This window comes from Oncorhynchus mykiss, chromosome 12, assembly GCF_013265735.2.
Source record: "Oncorhynchus mykiss isolate Arlee chromosome 12, USDA_OmykA_1.1, whole genome shotgun sequence".
Lineage (NCBI taxonomy): Eukaryota > Metazoa > Chordata > Actinopteri > Salmoniformes > Salmonidae > Oncorhynchus > Oncorhynchus mykiss.
Genome location: NC_048576.1, coordinates 91,591,654 through 91,612,394, shown reverse-complemented (window position 1 = coordinate 91,612,394; position 20,741 = coordinate 91,591,654). Strand labels below are relative to the sequence as shown.

Sequence of the window (20,741 nt, the reverse complement as noted above, 5' to 3'; positions counted from 1 at the left end):
GTTATTGTACCACTCTACCATTCTCTACTAGAACCTAGCTGGTGTTATTGTACCACTCTACCATTCTCTACTAGGACCTAGCTGGTGTTATTGTACCACTCTACCATTCTCTACTAGGACCTAGCTAGTTGGGTGTCTGTCTGCTAGCTGACCTTGCCACACTACTTAATATTTCATCACGTCCTGTGATCCTCTGGTGATTCCTACCCTGCTAAAAAAAACAACAGGAGCAGCATCACCCCAGGCCACCTTTCAAGCCACCTAGCGTTCCTGGGTTACACTGTCCAAGGGCAGACAGGCAGATATACAGGCAGGCAGAGAGACTTGGACACCAAGCCTAGGACTGCAGGGCCTCTCTCACAAGCATAGTCTCTTATGTAACCCTTAGTCCTTTGTCTCAGTCTCCTTACACACACACAGACACACACACACACACACACACACACAGACACACACACACACACACACACACACACACACACACACACACACACACACACACACACACACACACACACACACACACACACACACACACACACACACTTCACTTCACTTCTGGCCTGACCAGCCACACTCAGTAGTCACATTAAGCCCCCTATTTAGAACAAGCATGTGGATTCCATTCCTCTAACAGACAGTGTGACCGAAACGTCTGAACGGTCAGGGACTGCTTATACTGTTCAGTCATCACACACAAAACAATGTCCTTTTGGCCGCGCCATACAACGTGTTCAGTTAACATTCAATACCGTTGATAACTGACTTGCCAAGTTAAATAAAGGTTAAATAAATAAACAATAAAAAATGCCTTTAAGAACAGCCACGTGGGAAAGAAAGCTGATAAAAAAGTGATAACATTAAGTGGTCCATCTTGAAAGTTCACTTAAGGGCAGTAGGAAGTAGGAACAAGAGCAGTCTGCAGTGTATAGTGATACGACCACATCACACCATGGTTCAGGGGTTCACTGTGTCATCACTGCCCTACCCCTTAGACAGGCAGGCTACTTAGCAACATGAGATTCTCTTACTGCTCTGGGCTGGACATCTCTAAATCGTGACAGCTCTATTCCGATGACATTTTATAGCAGCGATAGCAATCAGGTCATGTACAGTAGTTGTAAATGGTTCATGACTGATTTGATCCATTTTTACGATCAGTCAAATTACTACAGTTGATGTACCATTAACACACGTTGTATTGACACAATACACTGGTGATAAGAAATCTCCAGGTTTCAACTTTCTCTCTAATACTTTACTGTAGGCAATGTGCCTTTATGTCAAGTGCCTCTATAACACAGGTTACATGACTACAAATGTGCTCTTCTAGTTTCGCTATAACATGCTACTGAAGAGACTATGATGTCATTTGCCACATAATGGAAGTTATAGCCCTGAAATTCAACTCAACTTGGAAGCCAGTTCCACTGCTTTTTTCCATTTCCCCCCTCTAGCCAGGGACTGATTTAGACCTGGGACACCAGGTGGGTGGAATAAGGATCAGGTAGAACAGAACCAGCAGGCTCCGGACCTCGTAGGGTCAGATGTAACCCTGGTGGGCCTGGGGAATGGAATGGGGAAAGTGATACATCCAAAAGAGGTCACAGGACTAGAGGTCGACTGATTAGTCGGCATGTGCGATTAATTAGGGCCGATTTCAAGTTTTCATAACAATCGGTAATCAGCCTTTTTGGACGCCGATTATGGCCGATTACATTACACTCCACGAGGAAACGGCTTGGCAGGCTGACCACCTGTTACGCGAGTGCAGCGTCAAAAGGACCTTGTGGCTGCAATGAGCCAAGGTAAGTTGCTAGCTAGCATTAAACTTATCTTGTAAAAAAACAATCAATCTTCACATAATCACTAGTTAACTACACATGGTTGATGATATTACTAGGTTAACTAGCTTGTCCTGCGTTGCATATAATCAATGCGGTGCCTGTTAATTTATCATCAAATCACAGCCTACCTTAACCTCGCCAAACGGCTGATGATTTAACAAAAGTGCATTGCCTAAAAAAGCACAATCTTTGCACAAATGTTCAATACACAGAAGTATATATTTTTAAACCTGCATATTTAGTTAAAAGACATTCATGTTAGCAGGCAATATTAACTAGGGAAATTATGTTACTTCTCTTGCGTTCATTGCACGCAGAGTCAGGGTATATGCAACAGTTTGGGCTGCCTGCCTCGTTGCGAACTAATTTGCCAGAATTTTACATAATTATGAGATAGCATTGAAGGTTGTACAATGTAACAAGAATATTTAGACTGATGGATGCCACCTGTTCGATAAAATACGGAACGGTTCCGTATTTCACTGAAAGAATAAATGTTTTGTTTTCGAGATGATAGTTTCCAGATTTGACCATATTAATGACCAAAGGCTCGTATTTCTGTGTTTATTATATTATAATTAAGTCTATGATTTGATATTTGATAGAGCAGTCTGACTGAGCCGTGGTAGGCAGCAGCAGGCTTGTAAGCATTCATTCAAACAGCACTTTACTGCGTTTGCCAGCAGCTCTTAGTAATGCTTGAAACACAGCGCTGTTTATAACTTCATGCCTATCTACTCCCGAGATTAGGCTGGCAATACTAAAGTGCCTATAAGAACATCCAATAGTCAAAGGTATATGAAATACAAATGGCATAGAGAGAAATAATCAATGCTTCATGATTCCTAAAATAACTACAACCTAAAACTACTGGGAATATTGAACCACCAGCTTTCATATGTTCTGAGCAAGGAACTGAAACGTTAGCTTTTTTACATGGCACATATTGCACTTTTACTTTCTTCTCCAACACTTTGTTTTTGCATTATTTAAACCAAATTGAACGTGTCATTTTTTATTTGAGACTAAATAGATTTTATTTATGTATTATTTTAAGTTAAAAAAGAAGTGTTCAGTGTTAATTGTCATTATTACAAATATATATATATATAAAAATTGGACGAATAATCGGTATCAGCTTTTTTTGGTCCTCCAACAATCGGTGTTGGTATCGGCGTTAAAAAAATCATAATTAGTCGACCTCTACACGGGACAACAGCGTCCTGTCATCTATAGTACCCATTATGACAAGCTTCATTGTATATAATACCATGGTTCATCATGTTTATGACTGACTATGATAGATGGTATGTCTTATGTAGCTGTTATAAAGGCTTTATGAATCCATACATCAGGGGGCCTACAATATAACATTACCACTTGCTGTGCTAATTCTCACTGTACCTGTACCTCAACCACCACTGAGTGAGGAGCTGGAACAGACACCAAACCACTGCAGGGCCTGTCATGTCAGCAGTTTGAGTGATAGCAGGCTAATGCTAATGTCCACCTGTTAGTCATCACCGTGCTAGATTACTCTGTACCAACCTGAGTCCCAATCTGGGCTATAATCTAATCAGCTACAGATGGAGTGCTCAGTGCTCGTCTCCATGGCTACTCTGGATGTAGTGACTCTGTTTCTCTGACTGTTAGTTTGGTGGTACTAGATGTACATTATAGACAGGTTTCCCAGAACCAGATTAAGCCTACTCCTATTTTACAAAACATTCTCAGTCCAGGAATAGGCTTAATCTGTGTCTGTGTATGAATGCTCCCTAGTATTAACTGTGGCTTTGTTATCCTTCCTCTAGCTATGACATGGTCCATTATGGTCACTCCAACCAGCTGCGGCAGGCCAAGGCCATGGGAGATTACCTCATCGTTGGAGTACACACAGACGGTAAGAGCTTCAGGGTTGGGGTTCCAGTCCCAGCATGCAACAGGGGAGCCTCCATCACACCAGGGCTGGGGTTCAAGTCCCAGCATGCAACAGAGGAGCCTCCATCACACCAGGGCTGGGGTTCAAGTCCCAGCATGCAACAGGAGAGCCTCCATCACACCAGGGTTGGGGTTCAAGTCCCAGCATGCAACAGGAGAGCCTCCATCACACCAGGGTTGGGGTTCAAGTCCCAGCATGCAACAGGAGAGCCTCCATCACACCAGGGCTGGGTTCCAGTCCCAACGTGCAACAGGAGAGTCTCCATCATACCAGGGGTTGTATTCATTAAGAACAACGTAAGAAAATGGATGGAAACAGGGAGGAGTTACCTGGACCAATACCAGGCGTTACCTTGTCCAATAAGAATTGTTAATTTCCGTTGTGGGCCCTAATGAATGTGGCCCTGACCTCCATGGAATAACCACCACCTCCCAATCCCCTCAGATGCCCAGACCCAGCATAGTGACCTCATCTTTCAGTCCTCAACTGCCAATACTAGTCCCCCATTACATCTCCTACCCCAACCAAGACCCCAACCAGACCTGACCTGCATCACCTCAACGCAGAGCCAACACCCCCTAAACACACACACACACACCAAAGCATCTCCCACCAGACCCTATCTCTCTCCTCCTTCTCTCCCAAACCCTTCAGCCTGACATGGGGAGGTGTCGTGTGGCCAGCCTCCCACTGCTTTAATAACTCATCACCATCAGACACCAGAGTTGTGTTCATTAGGCACAAAATTAAATAAAAACAGACTGAAACAAGGATGGACTACCTGGATGGACTACCTGTTTTTCATTGCGTTTCCTAATGAACACGAGCCACTTGTGTGCTGTAAGATCTTGTGACAGTAGTAACACAGGGGCCCAAACAGTGGCTGGGACACAACAACACATCACAGCCTCCCATGGCACACTAGGGCACTCTGACACTGGGACCGACAGACACACTGTGCGACGGGCACCATGTCAGTGTTTACCATAACCCAGAACTACATGGCTTAACTCAAACAATAGAGCCTCACACACTGTGGTCTGTCAGGGACAAAGGAGCACATATATAGTAGGCTATAACCTCTCTATCACAGAGAGAGAGAGGGGGGGGGGGGGTGAGAGAGAGGCGAGAGGCGAGAGGCGTGATAATGGATTATCTTTGCTACAGTGTGGATAATGTACTGTACAGTCAGTGTAAAACTATTATACAGCTGGTCATGTATTTCTCTCTACCCCCCCTTAGGTTTATAACAGACAAGGTCATTGTCACATCCAGTTTTGATGACTTTGCTAAAAGATATACACAGACTGTAAAGCCCTTGTCTTACCCACATTTATCGTTTATAGCCTGGGCCTAGATCTATTTGTGCTGTCTTGCCAACTTCTATGGCAAGGCATGCCGATGAGCACAGGGGTTAATTTGGCAGACAACACAAACAGTTCTGGGACCTGGCTGGATTATTTCACTTTATTGAAATAAATTCACAGTCAACCAAGTGTTGGCGGCCATTCAGTATATCCACCCCTATGTTGTTGTACACACTTTGTTATTGTTTGAGTCCATCACACTATCTACTGTAGCAGCCTGGTGGTCCAGTCTTTTCATGCTCTAGCCTACTATTTTCTTTCTTCGTTGTCATGCCAATGGTTGACAACAACATGACAGTTGGCTACAGCTCATGCAGTATAGCAGGGTTTCCTAAACTCGGTCCTGGGTCCCCCCTGGGTGCACTTTTTTGCCCTAGCACTACACAGCTGATTCAGATAATAATGTGTGGGGGGGGGGCAGGACCATTGTGAAGCACACAAAGACTGTGTGAGAGCAAAGTCTAGCGTTGCGTTTGTCTTAATATCTGTGGTGCTGTTGGTTGCAACGTCTTGCTGAGTGTACCTTATCCTGTCAAGACGTTCAGGACACTATCTGTTTATGACTCGTCTATTTAAAAATATATATATTTCACCTTTATTTAACCAGGTAGGACAGTTGAGAACAAGTTCTCATTTACAACTGCGACCTGGCCAAGATAAAGCAAAGCAGTTCGACACAACCAACAACACAGAGTTACATATGGAATAAAACAAACATGCAGTCAATAATACAGTAGAAAAATAAGTCTATATACAATGTGAGCAAATGAGGTGAGATAAGGGAGGTAAAGGCAATAAATAGGCCATGGTGGTGAAGTAAATACAAAATGGCAATTAAACACTAGAAGGGTAGATTTGACAGTAGATGAGTGTGCAAAGTAGAAATACTGGGATGCAAAGGAGCACAATAAAATAAAAAATACAGTAGGGGGAAGAAGTAGTTGTTTGGGCTATTTATAGATAGTCTATAGTAAACATGGTCATTATGACTCGTCTATAGTAAACATGGTCATTATGACTCGTCTATAGTAAACATGGTCATTATGACTCGTCTATAGTAAACATGGTCATCATGACTCGTCTATAGTAAACATGGTCATTATGACTCCTCTATAGTAAACATGGTCATTATGACTCGTCTATAGTAAACATGGTCATTATGACTCGTCTATAGTAAACATGGTCATCATGACTCGTCTATAGTAAACATGGTCATTATGACTCCTCTATAGTAAACATGGTCATTATGACTCGTCTATAGTAAACATGGTCATCATGACTCGTCTATAGTAAACATGGTCATCATGACTCGTCTATAGTAAACATGGTCATCATGACTCATCTATAGTAAACATGGTCATCATGACTCGTCTATAGTAAACATGGTCATTATGACTCGTCTATAGTAAACATGGTCATTATGACTCGTCTATAGTAAACATGGTCATCATGACTCGTCTATAGTAAACATGGTCATCATGACTCGTCTATAGTAAACATGGTCATCATGACTCATCTATAGTAAACATGGTCATCATGACTCGTCTATAGTAAACATGGTCATTATGACTCGTCTATAGTAAACATGGTCATCATGACTCGTCTATAGTAAACATGGTCATTATGACTCCTCTATAGTAAACATGGTCATTATGACTCGTCTATAGTAAACATGGTCATCATGACTCGTCTATAGTAAACATGGTCATCATGACTCATCTATAGTAAACATGGTCATCATGACTCGTCTATAGTAAACATGGTCATTATGACTCGTCTATAGTAAACATGGTCATCATGACTCGTCTATAGTAAACATGGTCATTATGACTCGTCTATAGTAAACATGGTCATTATGACTCGTCTATAGTAAACATGGTCATTATGACTCGTCTATAGTAAACATGGTCATCATGACTCGTCTATAGTAAACATGGTCATTATGACTCGTCTATAGTAAACATGGTCATCATGACTCGTCTATAGTAAACATGGTCATCATGACTCGTCTATAGTAAACATGGTCATTATGACTCGTCTATAGTAAACATGGTCATTATGACTCGTCTATAGTAAACATGGTCATTATGACTCGTCTATAGTAAACATGGTCATTATGACTCGTCTATAGTAAACATGGTCATTATGACTCGTCTATAGTAAACATGGTCATTATGACTCGTCTATAGTAAACATGGTCATCATGACTCGTCTATAGTAAACATGGTCATTATGACTCGTCTATAGTAAACATGGTCATTATGACTCGTCTATAGTAAACATGGTCATTATGACTCGTCTATAGTAAACATGGTCATTATGACTCGTCTATAGTAAACATGGTCATTATGACTTGTCTATAGTAAACATGGTCATTATGACTCGTCTATAGTAAACATGGTCATCATGACTCGTCTATAGTAAACATGGTCATCATGACTCGTCTATAGTAAACATGGTCATTATGACTCGTCTATAGTAAACATGGTCATTATGACTCGTCTATAGTAAACATGGTCATTATGACTCGTCTATAGTAAACATGGTCATTATGACTCGTCTATAGTAAACATGGTCATCATGACTCGTCTATAGTAAACATGGTCATCATGACTCGTCTATAGTAAACATGGTCATTATGACTCGTCTATAGTAAACATGGTCATTATGACTCGTCTATAGTAAACATGGTCATTATGACTCGTCTATAGTAAACATGGTCATTATGACTCGTCTATAGTAAACATGGTCATCATGACTCGTCTATAGTAAACATGGTCATTATGACTCCTCTATAGTAAACATGGTCATTATGACTCGTCTATAGTAAACATGGTCATCATGACTCGTCTATAGTAAACATGGTCATCATGACTCGTCTATAGTAAACATGGTCATCATGACTCGTCTATAGTAAACATGGTCATTATGACTCGTCTATAGTAAACATGGTCATTATGACTCGTCTATAGTAAACATGGTCATCATGACTCGTCTATAGTAAACATGGTCATTATGACTCGTCTATAGTAAACATGGTCATTATGACTCGTCTATAGTAAACATGGTCATCATGACTCGTCTATAGTAAACATGGTCATTATGACTCGTCTATAGTAAACATGGTCATCATGACTCGTCTATAGTAAACATGGTCATCATGACTCGTCTATAGTAAACATGGTCATTATGACTCGTCTATAGTAAACATGGTCATTATGACTCGTCTATAGTAAACATGGTCATCATGACTCGTCTATAGTAAACATGGTCATCATGACTCGTCTATAGTAAACATGGTCATTATGACTCGTCTATAGTAAACATGGTCATCATGACTCGTCTATAGTAAACATGGTCATCATGACTCGTCTATAGTAAACATGGTCATCATGACTCGTCTATAGTAAACATGGTCATCATGACTCGTCTATAGTAAACATGGTCATCATGACTCGTCTATAGTAAACAAGGTCATCATGACTCGTCTATAGTAAACATGGTCATAAAATGTGTCTCTTACCGTCAGCTGATTACAGGACACTTGTTAAAGGGATAGTTCACTCAACTAATTTCATCATCATCACAGCTTTTTCTCTGTACTGAAAGTGCTCTATCTTGAAAACTTAACTGCTGATATGGACACTTTTTGGGGGATCATGTTAACAGTGTTCTAATGAACAAAATACTAAAAGATGAAGTCTCCCTTTAATGCCAGGTGAAAACACTCTCTACAGCTATTAGCTTCTGGTGGTCGGTGTGTTTTGATGGATATCAGTGACCATTAGTAATAATACCTCCTCACCCTGTAGGTGAGATCTCACAGCACAAGGGTCCCCCGGTCTTCACCCAGGATGAACGATACAAGATGGTGAGAGCCATCAAGTGGGTGGATGAGATAGTGGAGGGAGCGCCCTACGTCACCACGCTGGAGACCCTGGACAAGTACACCAGTGACTTCTGTGTGCACGGAGGTGAGTTTGCTGAGATACTTGAATGGGTGGGCCGGTTCTGAATATTCAGTTAATCTTTATTTAACCAGGATAGGCCACTCAGCAACTGTTTGTGTAGAGAGAGAGAGGAACACCCCCCCCCATGTCTTTGATAGGTTTGCTGAAAATCTGAAACAGAAAATTTTAATTGACTGTAACACCACATAGTGCAGACTCAAAAATAGTAGAGTAGAACTTATTTTCATTGTATTGTTTTAATGTGAAGTGTAACATAGTAACACAAAAACATAGTAACAGTAGTAACACAGTAACATAGTAACACAGTAACATAGTAACACAGTAACATAGTAACATAGTAACATAGTAACATAGTAACACAAAAACATAGTAACAGTAGTAACATAGTAACATAGTAACATAGTAACACAAAAACATAGTAACAGTAGTAACACAGTAACATAGTAACACAGTAACATAGTAACATAGTAACAGTAGTAACATAGTAACATAGTAACACAGTAACATAGTAACATAGTAACACAGTAACACAGTAACATAGTAACACAGTAACATAGTAACATAGTAACAGTAGTAACATAGTAACATAGTAACACAGTAACATAGTAACATAGTGACATAGTAGCATAGTAACACAGTAACATAGTAACACAGTAACAGTAGAAACATAGTAACACAGTAACAGTGGTAACATAGTAACACAGTAACATAGTAGTGTATTAATACAATAACATTAGTAACATAGTATCACAGTAACACAGTAACAGTAGTAACATAGTATCACAGTAACACAGTAACAGTAGTAACATAGTAACATAGTGGCATTGTGACACAGTAACAGTGGTAACATAGTAACACAGTAACACAGTAACATAGTAACACAGTAGCAGTAGTAACACAGTAACATATTAACAGTAGTAACACAATAACATAGTAACATAGTAACACTGTAACATAGTAACAGTAGTAACACAATAACATAGTAACATAGTAACAGTAGTAACACAATAACATAGTAACAGTAGTAACACAGTAACATAGTAACATAGTAACACAGTAGCAGTAGTAACACAGTAACATAGTAACAGTAGTAACACAGTAACATAGTAACATAGTAACATAGTGGCATAGTGACACAGTAACATAGTAACACAGTAACACAGTAACATAGTAACACAGTAACATAGTAACACAGTAACATAGTGGCGTATTAACACAATAACACAGTAACAGTAGTAACATAGTAACACAGTAACATAGTAACACAGTAACATAGTAACACAGTTACAGTAGTAACACAGTAAAATAGTAACATTAGTAACATAGTAACACAGTAACATAGAAACATATTAACACTCTAACACTACTATACTATAGTAACACAGTAACATAGTAGCATATTAACACAATAACACAGTAACAGTAGTACCACAGTAACTTATTAACACAGTAACATAGTAACACAGTAACATAGTAACACAGTAACATATTAGCACAGTGACACAGTAACATACTAACACAGTAACATAGTAACATAGTAACACAGTAACATAGTAACACAGTAACATATTAGCACAGTGACATAGTAACATACTAACACAGCGACATAGTAACACAGTAGCATAGTAACATACTAACACAGTAACATAGTGGCGTATTAACACAATAACACAGTAACAGTAGTAACATAGTAACACAGTAACATAGTAACACAGTAACATAGTAACACAGTTACAGTAGTAACACAGTAAAATAGTAACATTAGTAACATAGTAACACAGTAACATAGAAACATATTAACACTCTAACACTACTATACTATAGTAACACAGTAACATAGTAGCATATTAACACAATAACACAGTAACAGTAGTACCACAGTAACTTATTAACACAGTAACATAGTAACACAGTAACATAGTAACACAGTAACATATTAGCACAGTGACACAGTAACATACTAACACAGTAACATAGTAACATAGTAACACAGTAACATAGTAACACAGTAACATAGTAACACAGTAACATATTAGCACAGTGACATAGTAACATACTAACACAGCAACATAGTAACACAGTAGCATAGTAACATACTAACACAGTAACATAGTAACATACTAACACAGTAACATAGTAACACAGTTACATAGTAACATACTAACACAGTAACATAGTAACATATCAACTTATTAACCCATTAACATATTATATTAACATAGTGGCATTATTAAACCATTAACATATTATATTAACATAGTGGCATTATTAAACCATTAACATATTATATTAACATAGTGGCATTATTAAACCATTAACATATTATATTAACATAGTAACACTGTGAGGAACTAGTAACACAAGCATTTCACTGCATCCGCCATAACATCTGCTAAACTGTTTACGCGACCAATACACTTATTTGATTTAGTTTTAATATTTTTGGGGGGAATATCCTGTTTTGTGTTTTCCCAGTATCTAATTGTTCTATCTTGCCTCTTGACCTCCTGTAAAGTATCTCATGTCTGTCAACTTGATCAGAATATAGCAGACATGTTGAATGTGTCATTTCAGATGACATCACACTAACAGTGGATGGGAAGGACACATACGAAGAGGTGAAGAGGTCAGGGAGGTACAGGTGAGAGTTACTCAAGCTGGAATGAACCTTGAACTAAAGCTGTCGTTAATAATATACACTGAACAAAAATATAAAGGCAACATGTAAAGTGTTGGTCCCATGTTTCATGAGCTGAAATAAAAAATCCCAGAAATGTTCCATATGCACAAAAAGCTTATTTCTCTCAAATCTTGAGCTCCAATTTGTTTATATCCTGTTAGTGAGCATTTCTCCTTTGCCAAGATAATCCATCAACCTGACAGGTATGGCATATGAAGAAGCTGATTACACAGCATGATCATTACACAGGTGCACCTTGTGCTAGGGACAATAAAAGGCCACTCTAAAATGTGCAGTTTTGTCACACAACACAATGCCACAGATGCCTCAAGTTTAGAGGGAGTGTGCAATTGGCATGGTAACAGCAGGAATGTCCACCAGAGCTGTTGCCAGAGAATTGAATGTTCATTTCTGTTACCATAAGCCACGTCGTTTTAGAGAATTTGGCAGTGCGTCTGTGAACGGAGTGCCCCATGGTGGGGTTATGGTATGGGCAGGCATAAGCTGCAGACAATGAACACAATTGCATTTTATCGATGGCAATTTGAATGAACAGATATACCGTGACGAGATCATGAGGCCCATTGTCCTGCCATTCATCCGACGCCATCACCTCATGTGTCAGCATGATAGTGCACAGCGCCATGTTGCAAGGATCTGTTACACAATTCCTGGATGCTGAAAATGTCCCATTTCTTCCATGGCCTGCATACTCACCAGACATGTCACCCATTGAGCATGTTTGGGATGCTCTGGATCGACATATACGACGTGTTCTAGTTCCAGACAATCTCCAGCAACTTCACACAGCCATTGAAGAGGAGTGGGACAACATTCCACAGGCCACAATCAACAACCTAATTAACTCTATGTGAAGGAGATGTGTCGTGCTGCATGAGGCAAATGGTGGTCACACCAGATACTGACAGGTTTTCTGATTCACGACCCTACTTTTTTAAAAACGTATCTGTGACCAACAGATGCATATCTGTATTCCCAGTCATGTCATATGCATAGATTAGGGCCTAATGAATGTATTTCAATATGAATTGTAGCTGCAAAATCTTAGAAATTGTTGCATTTTTCGTTTATATTTTCTATAGTATATTTTCTATTATTTTATATATTATCATATTATTATTGCTGTTGTTATGCTCTGTTTACAATTGTACAATTTTATATCATGGCCTGGTGTGGTTCCAGGGAGTGCAAGCGAACCCAGGGAGTTTCTACCACAGACCTGGTCGGTCGCATGCTACTGATGACCAAAACCCACCACAGCAACATAGTGAGTATAGAAACCCCTCATAGGTTACCATGGTGAGTATAGAAACCCCTCATAGGTTACCATAGTGAGTATAGAAACCCCTCATAAGTTACCATGGTGAGTATAGAAACCCCTCATAGGTTACCATGGTGAGTATAGAAACCCCTCATAGGTTACCATGGTGCGTATAGAAACCCCTCATAGGTTACCATGGTGAGTATAGAAACCCCTCGTAGGTTACCATAGTGAGTATAGAAACCCCTCATAGGTTACCATGGTGAGTATAGAAACCCCTCATAGGTTACCATGGTGAGTATAGAAACCCCTCATAGGTTACCATGGTGAGTATAGAAACCCCTCATAGGTTACCATGGTGAGTATAGAAACCCCTCATAGGTTACCATGGTGAGTATAGAAACCCCTCATAGGTTACCATAGTGAGTATAGAAACCCCTCATAGGTTACCATGGTGAGTATAGAAACCCCTCATAGGTTACCATGGTGAGTATAGAAACCCCTCATAGGTTACCATGGTGAGTATAGAAACCCCTCATAGGTTACCATAGTGAGTATAGAAACCCCTCATAGGTTACCATAGTGAGTATAGAAACCCCTCATAGGTTACCATGGTGAGAATAGAAACCCCTCATAGGTTACCATGGTGAGTATAGAAACCCCTCATAGGTTACGATGGTGAGTATAGAAACCCCTCATAGGTTACCATGGTGAGTATAGAAACCCCTCATAAGTTAGGAGTTCTTCCACTTCAGTTGAATTTCCACAGTCTCCTGTTGACATCAAAAATGTAGAAGTCATGATATGCTCCTATCTGTCATGTCTCCGAGCTCCTATTGTTACAGTTGAATAATAGATCAACTGAAGCCTGTTTCCTCTCCTATGTCCCCTCAGGGCCATTCAGACTATCAACAGCACACAGACAACTTTGGCAAGGTAGGTCCCATGTCTACTCTCATACAAGTACACCTTTAAGAAAAGTAATTTTTTTAAATCCCACAAAGGCTCACTCTGTGAAATGCACAGCTGTCTGTTTTTGATCATTTAAATAAAGAAGTGCCCTTTAAAAAAGAGTGCACTTGACCATAGCAACTGCTTTGTCATGGTCTACTATTTGTGTCCAAATCCTGGGTAGACTTTCTCTGCTACAGCTTTAGTACCCCCCCAACTCTCGCCAACTCTCTCTCTGAAACAAAGAGTGTTATTGTGGTGCCCAGTTGATAATCAAAACTGTGGGCCTGGCCAGGTGGTAATGAATACCACCTCTGTTCCCTCTGAATGCAGAAACTGACCAGAGAATCTACATTTGAACAACGTTTAGATTCCAAATGGGGGTGGGAAAGAGAACGGAATGATCACCGTTACGTAACAAATGTTCTCTTTTTCAAACGTTGAAAGAGAGAGAAAAAATATATTTGGCCAGTGTTGAATAAATGTGTTGGGGGCTCTGACGGACATTGAGATATACCTCACAGTGCTGACGGACTGGCTACTGGATGTTCAAGAAGAGGGATCTCCGATGGTGTTTTACTCATTTGGCCACTGGGTGGCGCAGTGTGATCATTTTCTCCTATGAGAAAAGACCATAGTGAATATTGAATACCAACTTTGAATACCAAATGCTATAGGATTTTAATAAGTCAAGCTGCCACATACTGGCATGGTGTGTTGTTCCCCTTTCTGCCCAATGAACACATTTATGGACAATACTTCATTCCATTTAGGGGACTTTAAATCTTTTGGCACAATAACTCCCTCAGAGGTTCCACCTGTATAGCCTCTGTAAGGAATATCATACAGCATCATCTATTACTCAGTGTAATGATATCATTCCTTTGCTGGCTTGGAATGAACATTTAGTCGTGGTTTGTCAAGTGCTACACTGTATTTATACTTTGTGCATTATGGGTGTTGCAGGGTCCTAAGGGCCACAGTCCGTGGACGGGGGTGTCCCAGTTCCTCCAGACGTCCCAGAAGATTATCCAGTTTGCCTCAGGACAGGAGCCTCAGCCTGGGGACACCATCATCTATGTGGCTGGAGCCTTCGACCTCTTCCGTATCCTCTGTCCGGTGGCTCCATGAACGCACTACTTTCAATTGCATGTGTTTGATACCATTCCATTCGTTGCATTCCAGCCAATACAATGGCTGGAATCCTGCATGGTGATGTCTCCCTCCACCAGCCTCCTCATATTTACCATGTCTGGTGCCAGGACATTTTCCTGACCATGTCTATAATATGAAGTGTGTTGATACAGGTAACTGACAAAATAAAGGAAACACTAACATAAAATGTCTTAATAGGGTGTTGGGCCACCACCAGCCAGAACAGCTTAATTCCCCCTTGGCATACATTCTACAAGTGTCTGGAACTCTATTTGAGGGATTAGACACCATTTTTCCACCAAAAATCCATCATTTGGTGTTTTGTTGATAGTGGTGGAAAACGCTGTCTCAGACGTCGCTCCAGAATGTCCCATAAGTGTTCAATTGTGTTGAGATCTGGTGACTGAGACAGCCATGGCATATGGTTTACATCGTTTCCCTGCTCATTCAGCGACCACTTGTGCCCTGTAGATGGGGACATTGTCATCCTATGGTGGCATTGCCATGGTAGCCAAAAATAATGGCTTACCCAGCATTTTTTTCATCACCCTAGGCATGATGGGATGTTACTTGCTGAATGAACTCAGGAACCAAACCTTTGTGGAAGTACCTGCTTTCAATATACTTTGTATCCCTCATTTAGTCAAGTGTTTCCTTTATTTTGGCAGTTACATGTACATAAGAACAGTTTGACTTGTTACTAAGGCCTTCTCTGACAGCTGTGAAGGCCCTGATGGTAGGATACTTCAATGGCAGGTGACTCTATACAATCATACCTACCATGTTAGAGCAAAGAGTTGTTATTTTCTGACCATGTGACCTGACCAAGAAAAACTGGGCCATAGAAAGACAAACACCCCTCATGCTAGTGTAACTGATGTGAAATGGCTAGCTAGAACTGGGCCATAGAAAGACAAACACCCCTCATGCTAGTGTAACTGATGTGAAATGGCTAGCTAGAACTGGGCCATAGAAAGACAAACACCCCTCATGCTAGTGTAACTGATGTGAAATGGCTAGCTAGAACTGGGCCATAGAAAGACAAACACCCCTCATGCTAGTGTAACTGATGTGAAATGGCTAGCTAGAACTGGGCCATAGAAAGACAAACACCCCTCATGCTAGTGTAACTGATGTGAAATGGCTAGCTAGAACTGGGCCATAGAAAGACAAACACCCCTCATGCTAGTGTAACTGATGTGAAATGGCTAACTAGAACTGGGCCATAGAAAGACAAACACCCCTCATGCTAGTGTAAACGATGTGAAATGGCTAGCTAGAACTGGGCCATAGAAAGACAAACACCCCTCATGCTAGTGTAACTGATGTGAAATGGCTAGCTAGAACTGGGCCATAGAAAGACAAACACCCCTCATGCTAGTGTAACCGATGTGAAATGGCTAGCTAGAACTGGGCCATAGAAAGACAAACACCCCTCATGCTAGTGTAACCGATGTGAAATGGCTAGCTAGAACTGGGCCATAGAAAGACAAACACCCCTCATGCTAGTGTAAACGATGTGAAATGGCTAGCTAGAACTGGGCCATAGAAAGACAAACACCCCTCATGCTAGTGTAACCGATGTGAAATGGCTAGCTAGTTCGCGGGGTGCGCTCTAATAGCGTTTCAATCGGTGACGTCACTCGCTCTGAGACCTTGAAGTAGTTGTTCCCCTTGCTCTGCAAGGGCCGCGACTTTTGTGGAGCGATGGGTAACGATGCTTTGTGAGAGGCAGTTGTTGATGTGTGCAGAGGGTCCCTGCTTCAAGCCCAGGTAGGGGTGAGGGACGGAAGCTATACTGTTACACTACCTAGCTGCACTACACTTATGTGACGTAGATGTTCTATATTTCTATAACTGGCTAGTCCTGTGGTCAGCCAAAACACCTGGGCCCAGTCATCTACAGTGTGTGGAGAGGTTTGAGATTATAGACTGGACTCAGAGGCCGAGTTTGTAGATACTATAGTTGTTGTTGTCGGCCTTGACCAATGTCTTCTCAGATATTGGCCATGTGGACTTCCTGGAGGCGGTTTCCAGGCTTTCAGACAAGCCATATGTTATAGTGGGGTTACACTTTGACCAGGTGAGTCTGACAAGCCATATGTTATAGTGGGGTTACACTATGACCAGGTGAGTCTGACAAGCCATATGTTATAGTGGGGTTACACTATGACCAGGTGAGTCTGACAAGCCATATGTTATAGTGGGGTTACACTTTGACCAGGTGAGTCTGACAAGCCATATGTTATAGTGGGGTTACTCTTTGACCAGGTGAGTCTGACAAGTCATATGTAATAGTGGGGTTACTCTTTGACCAGGTGAGTCTGACAAGTCATATGTTATAGTGGGGTTACTCTTTGACCAGGTGAGTCTGACAAGTCATATGTTATAGTGAGGTTACTCTTTGACCAGGTGAGTCTGACAAGCCATATGTTATAGTGGGGTTACTCTTTGACCAGGTGAGTCTGACAAGTCATATGTTATAGTGGGGTTACACTTTGACCAGGTGAGTCTGACAAGTCATATGTTATAGTGGGGTTACTCTTTGACCAGGTGAGTCTGACAAGCCATATGTTATAGTGGGGTTACACTTTGACCAGGTGAGTCTGACAAGCCATATGTTATAGTGGGGTTACACTTTGACCAGGTGAGTCTGACAAGCCATATGTTGTAGTGGGGTTACTCTTTGACCAGGTGAGTCTGACAAGCCATATGTTATAGTGGGGTTACTCTTTGACCAGGTGAGTCTGACAAGCCATATGTTATAGTGGGGTTACACTTTGACCAGGTGAGTCTGACAAGCCATATGTTATAGTGGGGTTACACTTTGACCAGGTGAGTCTGGCAAGTCATATGTTATAGTGGGGTTACTCTTTGACCAGGTGAGTCTGACAAGCCATATGTTATAGTGTGGTTACTCTTTGACCAGGTGAGTCTGACAAGTCATATGTTATAGTGGGGTTACACTTTGACCAGGTGAGTCTGACAAGCCATATGTTATAGTGGGGTTACACTTTGACACAATCTGGTCTATTGTCTCCTCAGTTGAGCTGTAAAACAGATCATTTAGACTGGGATTTGTAGGTCTAATACAGCCATTTATATATCAATAAGTATAAATTCTGGGTAACAATTACTGTAATAATTGTGCATTAAAATGGACAAAAATGGCTTTTTAGCAAAAAACTATTTCTCAAGCAAGAAGTTTGCAAGGACTGTCTAGGAGTGGTCTCAGTGGGGAGAGGATCATGTAAACGTAGCTGTTATTGACAGAGAGGTTTGGAACTCTTTGTTATTGGTCTGTTGACCAATTTACCGCCTGGTGATGGCTTTCAGAGGCAATGTTCCCTCAAGGTTCTCGGTGATCCCATTCACGGTAAACGCTGCATATTTCAACTCAATCAGAAATGGCCTTTTAAAACCCACAATGCCTATAACCAACCCACTGTCAAATTACATCCTGACACTGATAGTGGACATTTGCATCATCTTATTCTTACTTTTGGGTTTTGTGTGAATTTTTCAGGAGGTGAACCGCTACAAAGGGAAGAATTACCCCATTATGAACGTCCATGAGAGAACACTCAGTGTGCTGGCCTGTCGGGTAAGTTCTCTCTCCTTCTCTTCCATAAAAGATACTGTACATCTCTTTTGTAAGAGTTATTTTGTAAATTGTGTGTATGCAGGGCTCCCTTGTGAGAGAGACCTTGGTCTCAATGGAACTGTTAAAATAAAGGTCAAGTATAATAATGAGAAATTCTGAGTATATTAATCTAATGCCCTTCTGTTCTGTTTCTGTCTGCAGTATGTCTCTGAGGTGGTGATTGGTGCGCCTTATGCAGTCACGAGAGAGTTACTAGACCACTTCAAGGTAAGGGTTCAAGACACTACACTTGTTCTGCAGAGCCATTTGAACCAGGCTGAACATGCTTACATTTGTGGAAACTCCCAAGGTTAGTTTTGGGTCTCATCCTGCATGGTATCTACAGTGGGTTAGTTTTGGGTCTCATCCTGCATGGTATCTACAGTGGGTTAGTGTTGGGTCCCATCATGCATGGTATCTACAGTGGGTTAGTGTTGGGTCTCATCCTGCATGGTATCTACAGTGGGTTAGTTTTGGGTCTCATCCTGCATGGTATCTACAGTGGGTTAGTTTTGGGTCTCATCCTGCATGGTATCTACAGTTGGGTCTCACCCTGCATGGTATCTACAGTGGGTTAGTTTTGGGTCTCATCCTGCATGGTATCTACAGTGGGTTAGTTTTGGGTCTCATCCTGCATGGTATCTACAGTGGGTTAGTGTTGGGTCTCACCCTGCATGGTATCGACAGTGGGTTAGTGTTGAGGTCTCATCCTGCATGGTATCTACAGTGGGTTAGTGTTGGGTCCCATCATGCATGGTATCTACAGTGGGTTAGTGTTGGGTCTCATCCTGCATGGTATCTACAGTGGGTTAGTTTTGGGTCCCATCATGCATGGTATCTACAGTGGGTTAGTTTTGGGTCCCATCATGCATGGTATCTACAGTGGGTTAGTTTTGGGTCCCATTATGCATGGTATCTACAGTGGGTTAGTTTTGGGTCTCATCCTGCATGGTATCTACAGTGGGTTAGTTTTGGGTCCCATCATGCATGGTATCTACAGTGGGTTAGTGTTGGGTCTCATCCTGCATGGTATCTACAGTGGGTTAGTTTTGGGTCCCATCATGCATGGTATCTACAGTGGGTTAGTGTTGGGTCTCATCCTGCATGGTATCTACAGTGGGTTAGTTTTGGGTCCCATCATGCATGGTATCTACAGTGGGTTAGTGTTGGGTCCCATCATGCATGGTATCTACAGTGGGTTAGTGTTGGGTCCCATCATGCATGGTATCTACAGTGGGTTAGTGTTGGGTCTCACCCTGCATGGTATCTACAGTGGGTTAGTGTTGGGTCCCATCATGCATGGTATCTACAGTGGGTTAGTGTTGGGTCTCACCCTGCATGGTATCTACAGTGGGTTAGTGTTGGGTCTCACCCTGCATGGTATCTACAGTGGTTTAGTTTTGGGTCTCACCTTGCATGGTATCTACTATCTACAGTGGGTTAGTTTTGGGTCTCACCCTGCAAGGTATCTACTATCTACAGTGGGTTAGTTTTGGGTCTCACCCTGCATGGTATCTACAGTGAGTTAGTGTTGGGTCTCAACCTGCATGGTATCTACTATCTACAGTGGGTTAGTTTTGGGTCTCACCCTGCATGGTATCTACAATGGGTTAGTGTTGGGTCTCACCCTGCATGGTATCTACAGTGGGTTAGTGTTGGGTCTCATCCTGCATGGTATCTACAGTGGGTTAGTTTTGGGTCTCAACCTGCATGGTATCTACTATCTACAGTGGAATAGTTTTGGGTCTCATCCTGCATGGTATTTATTTATTTTCCATTATTTTACCAGGTAAGTTGACTGAGAACACATTCTCATTTGCAGCAACGACCTGGGGAATAGTTACAGGGGAGAGGAGGGGGATGAATGAGCCAATTGTAAACTGGGGTTTATTAGGTGACCGTGATG

At 41.3% G+C, this 20,741-nt stretch overlaps 2 protein-coding genes across 4 annotated transcripts in view; both read left to right on the top strand.

Annotated features, from left to right (window-relative positions):
• LOC110512124 (ethanolamine-phosphate cytidylyltransferase-like) overlaps positions 1 to 20,741 on the top strand; it is a 36,358-nt gene that overhangs the window by 6,271 nt on the left and 9,346 nt on the right. For 2 of the 3 annotated variants that reach the window (XR_005035198.1, XM_036939157.1), the window contains exons 2-10: positions 3,659 to 3,747; positions 8,966 to 9,127; positions 11,699 to 11,765; positions 13,008 to 13,092; positions 13,981 to 14,022; positions 14,995 to 15,142; positions 17,193 to 17,275; positions 18,719 to 18,796; positions 18,998 to 19,063. Coding sequence is in view for 2 of the 3 variants with exons in the window: in XM_036939157.1 (XP_036795052.1) it covers positions 3,659 to 3,747; positions 8,966 to 9,127; positions 11,699 to 11,765; positions 13,008 to 13,092; positions 13,981 to 14,022; positions 14,995 to 15,142; positions 17,193 to 17,275; positions 18,719 to 18,796; positions 18,998 to 19,063 (820 nt within the window). In the remaining variant the exon portion in view is untranslated. The remainder of the gene's footprint in view (positions 1 to 3,658; positions 3,748 to 8,965; positions 9,128 to 11,698; positions 11,766 to 13,007; positions 13,093 to 13,980; positions 14,023 to 14,994; positions 15,143 to 17,192; positions 17,276 to 18,718; positions 18,797 to 18,997; positions 19,064 to 20,741) is intronic. The other variant, XM_036939158.1, reaches the window with a different exon arrangement.
• Positions 19,076 to 20,700, top strand: LOC118937777 (filaggrin-2-like). The gene is made up of 2 exons (XM_036939159.1): positions 19,076 to 19,351; positions 19,538 to 20,700. The coding sequence occupies exons 1-2, from the start codon at positions 19,119 to 19,121 to the stop codon at positions 20,277 to 20,279; spliced, it is 975 nt and encodes a 324-aa protein (XP_036795054.1). The 5' UTR covers positions 19,076 to 19,118; the 3' UTR covers positions 20,280 to 20,700.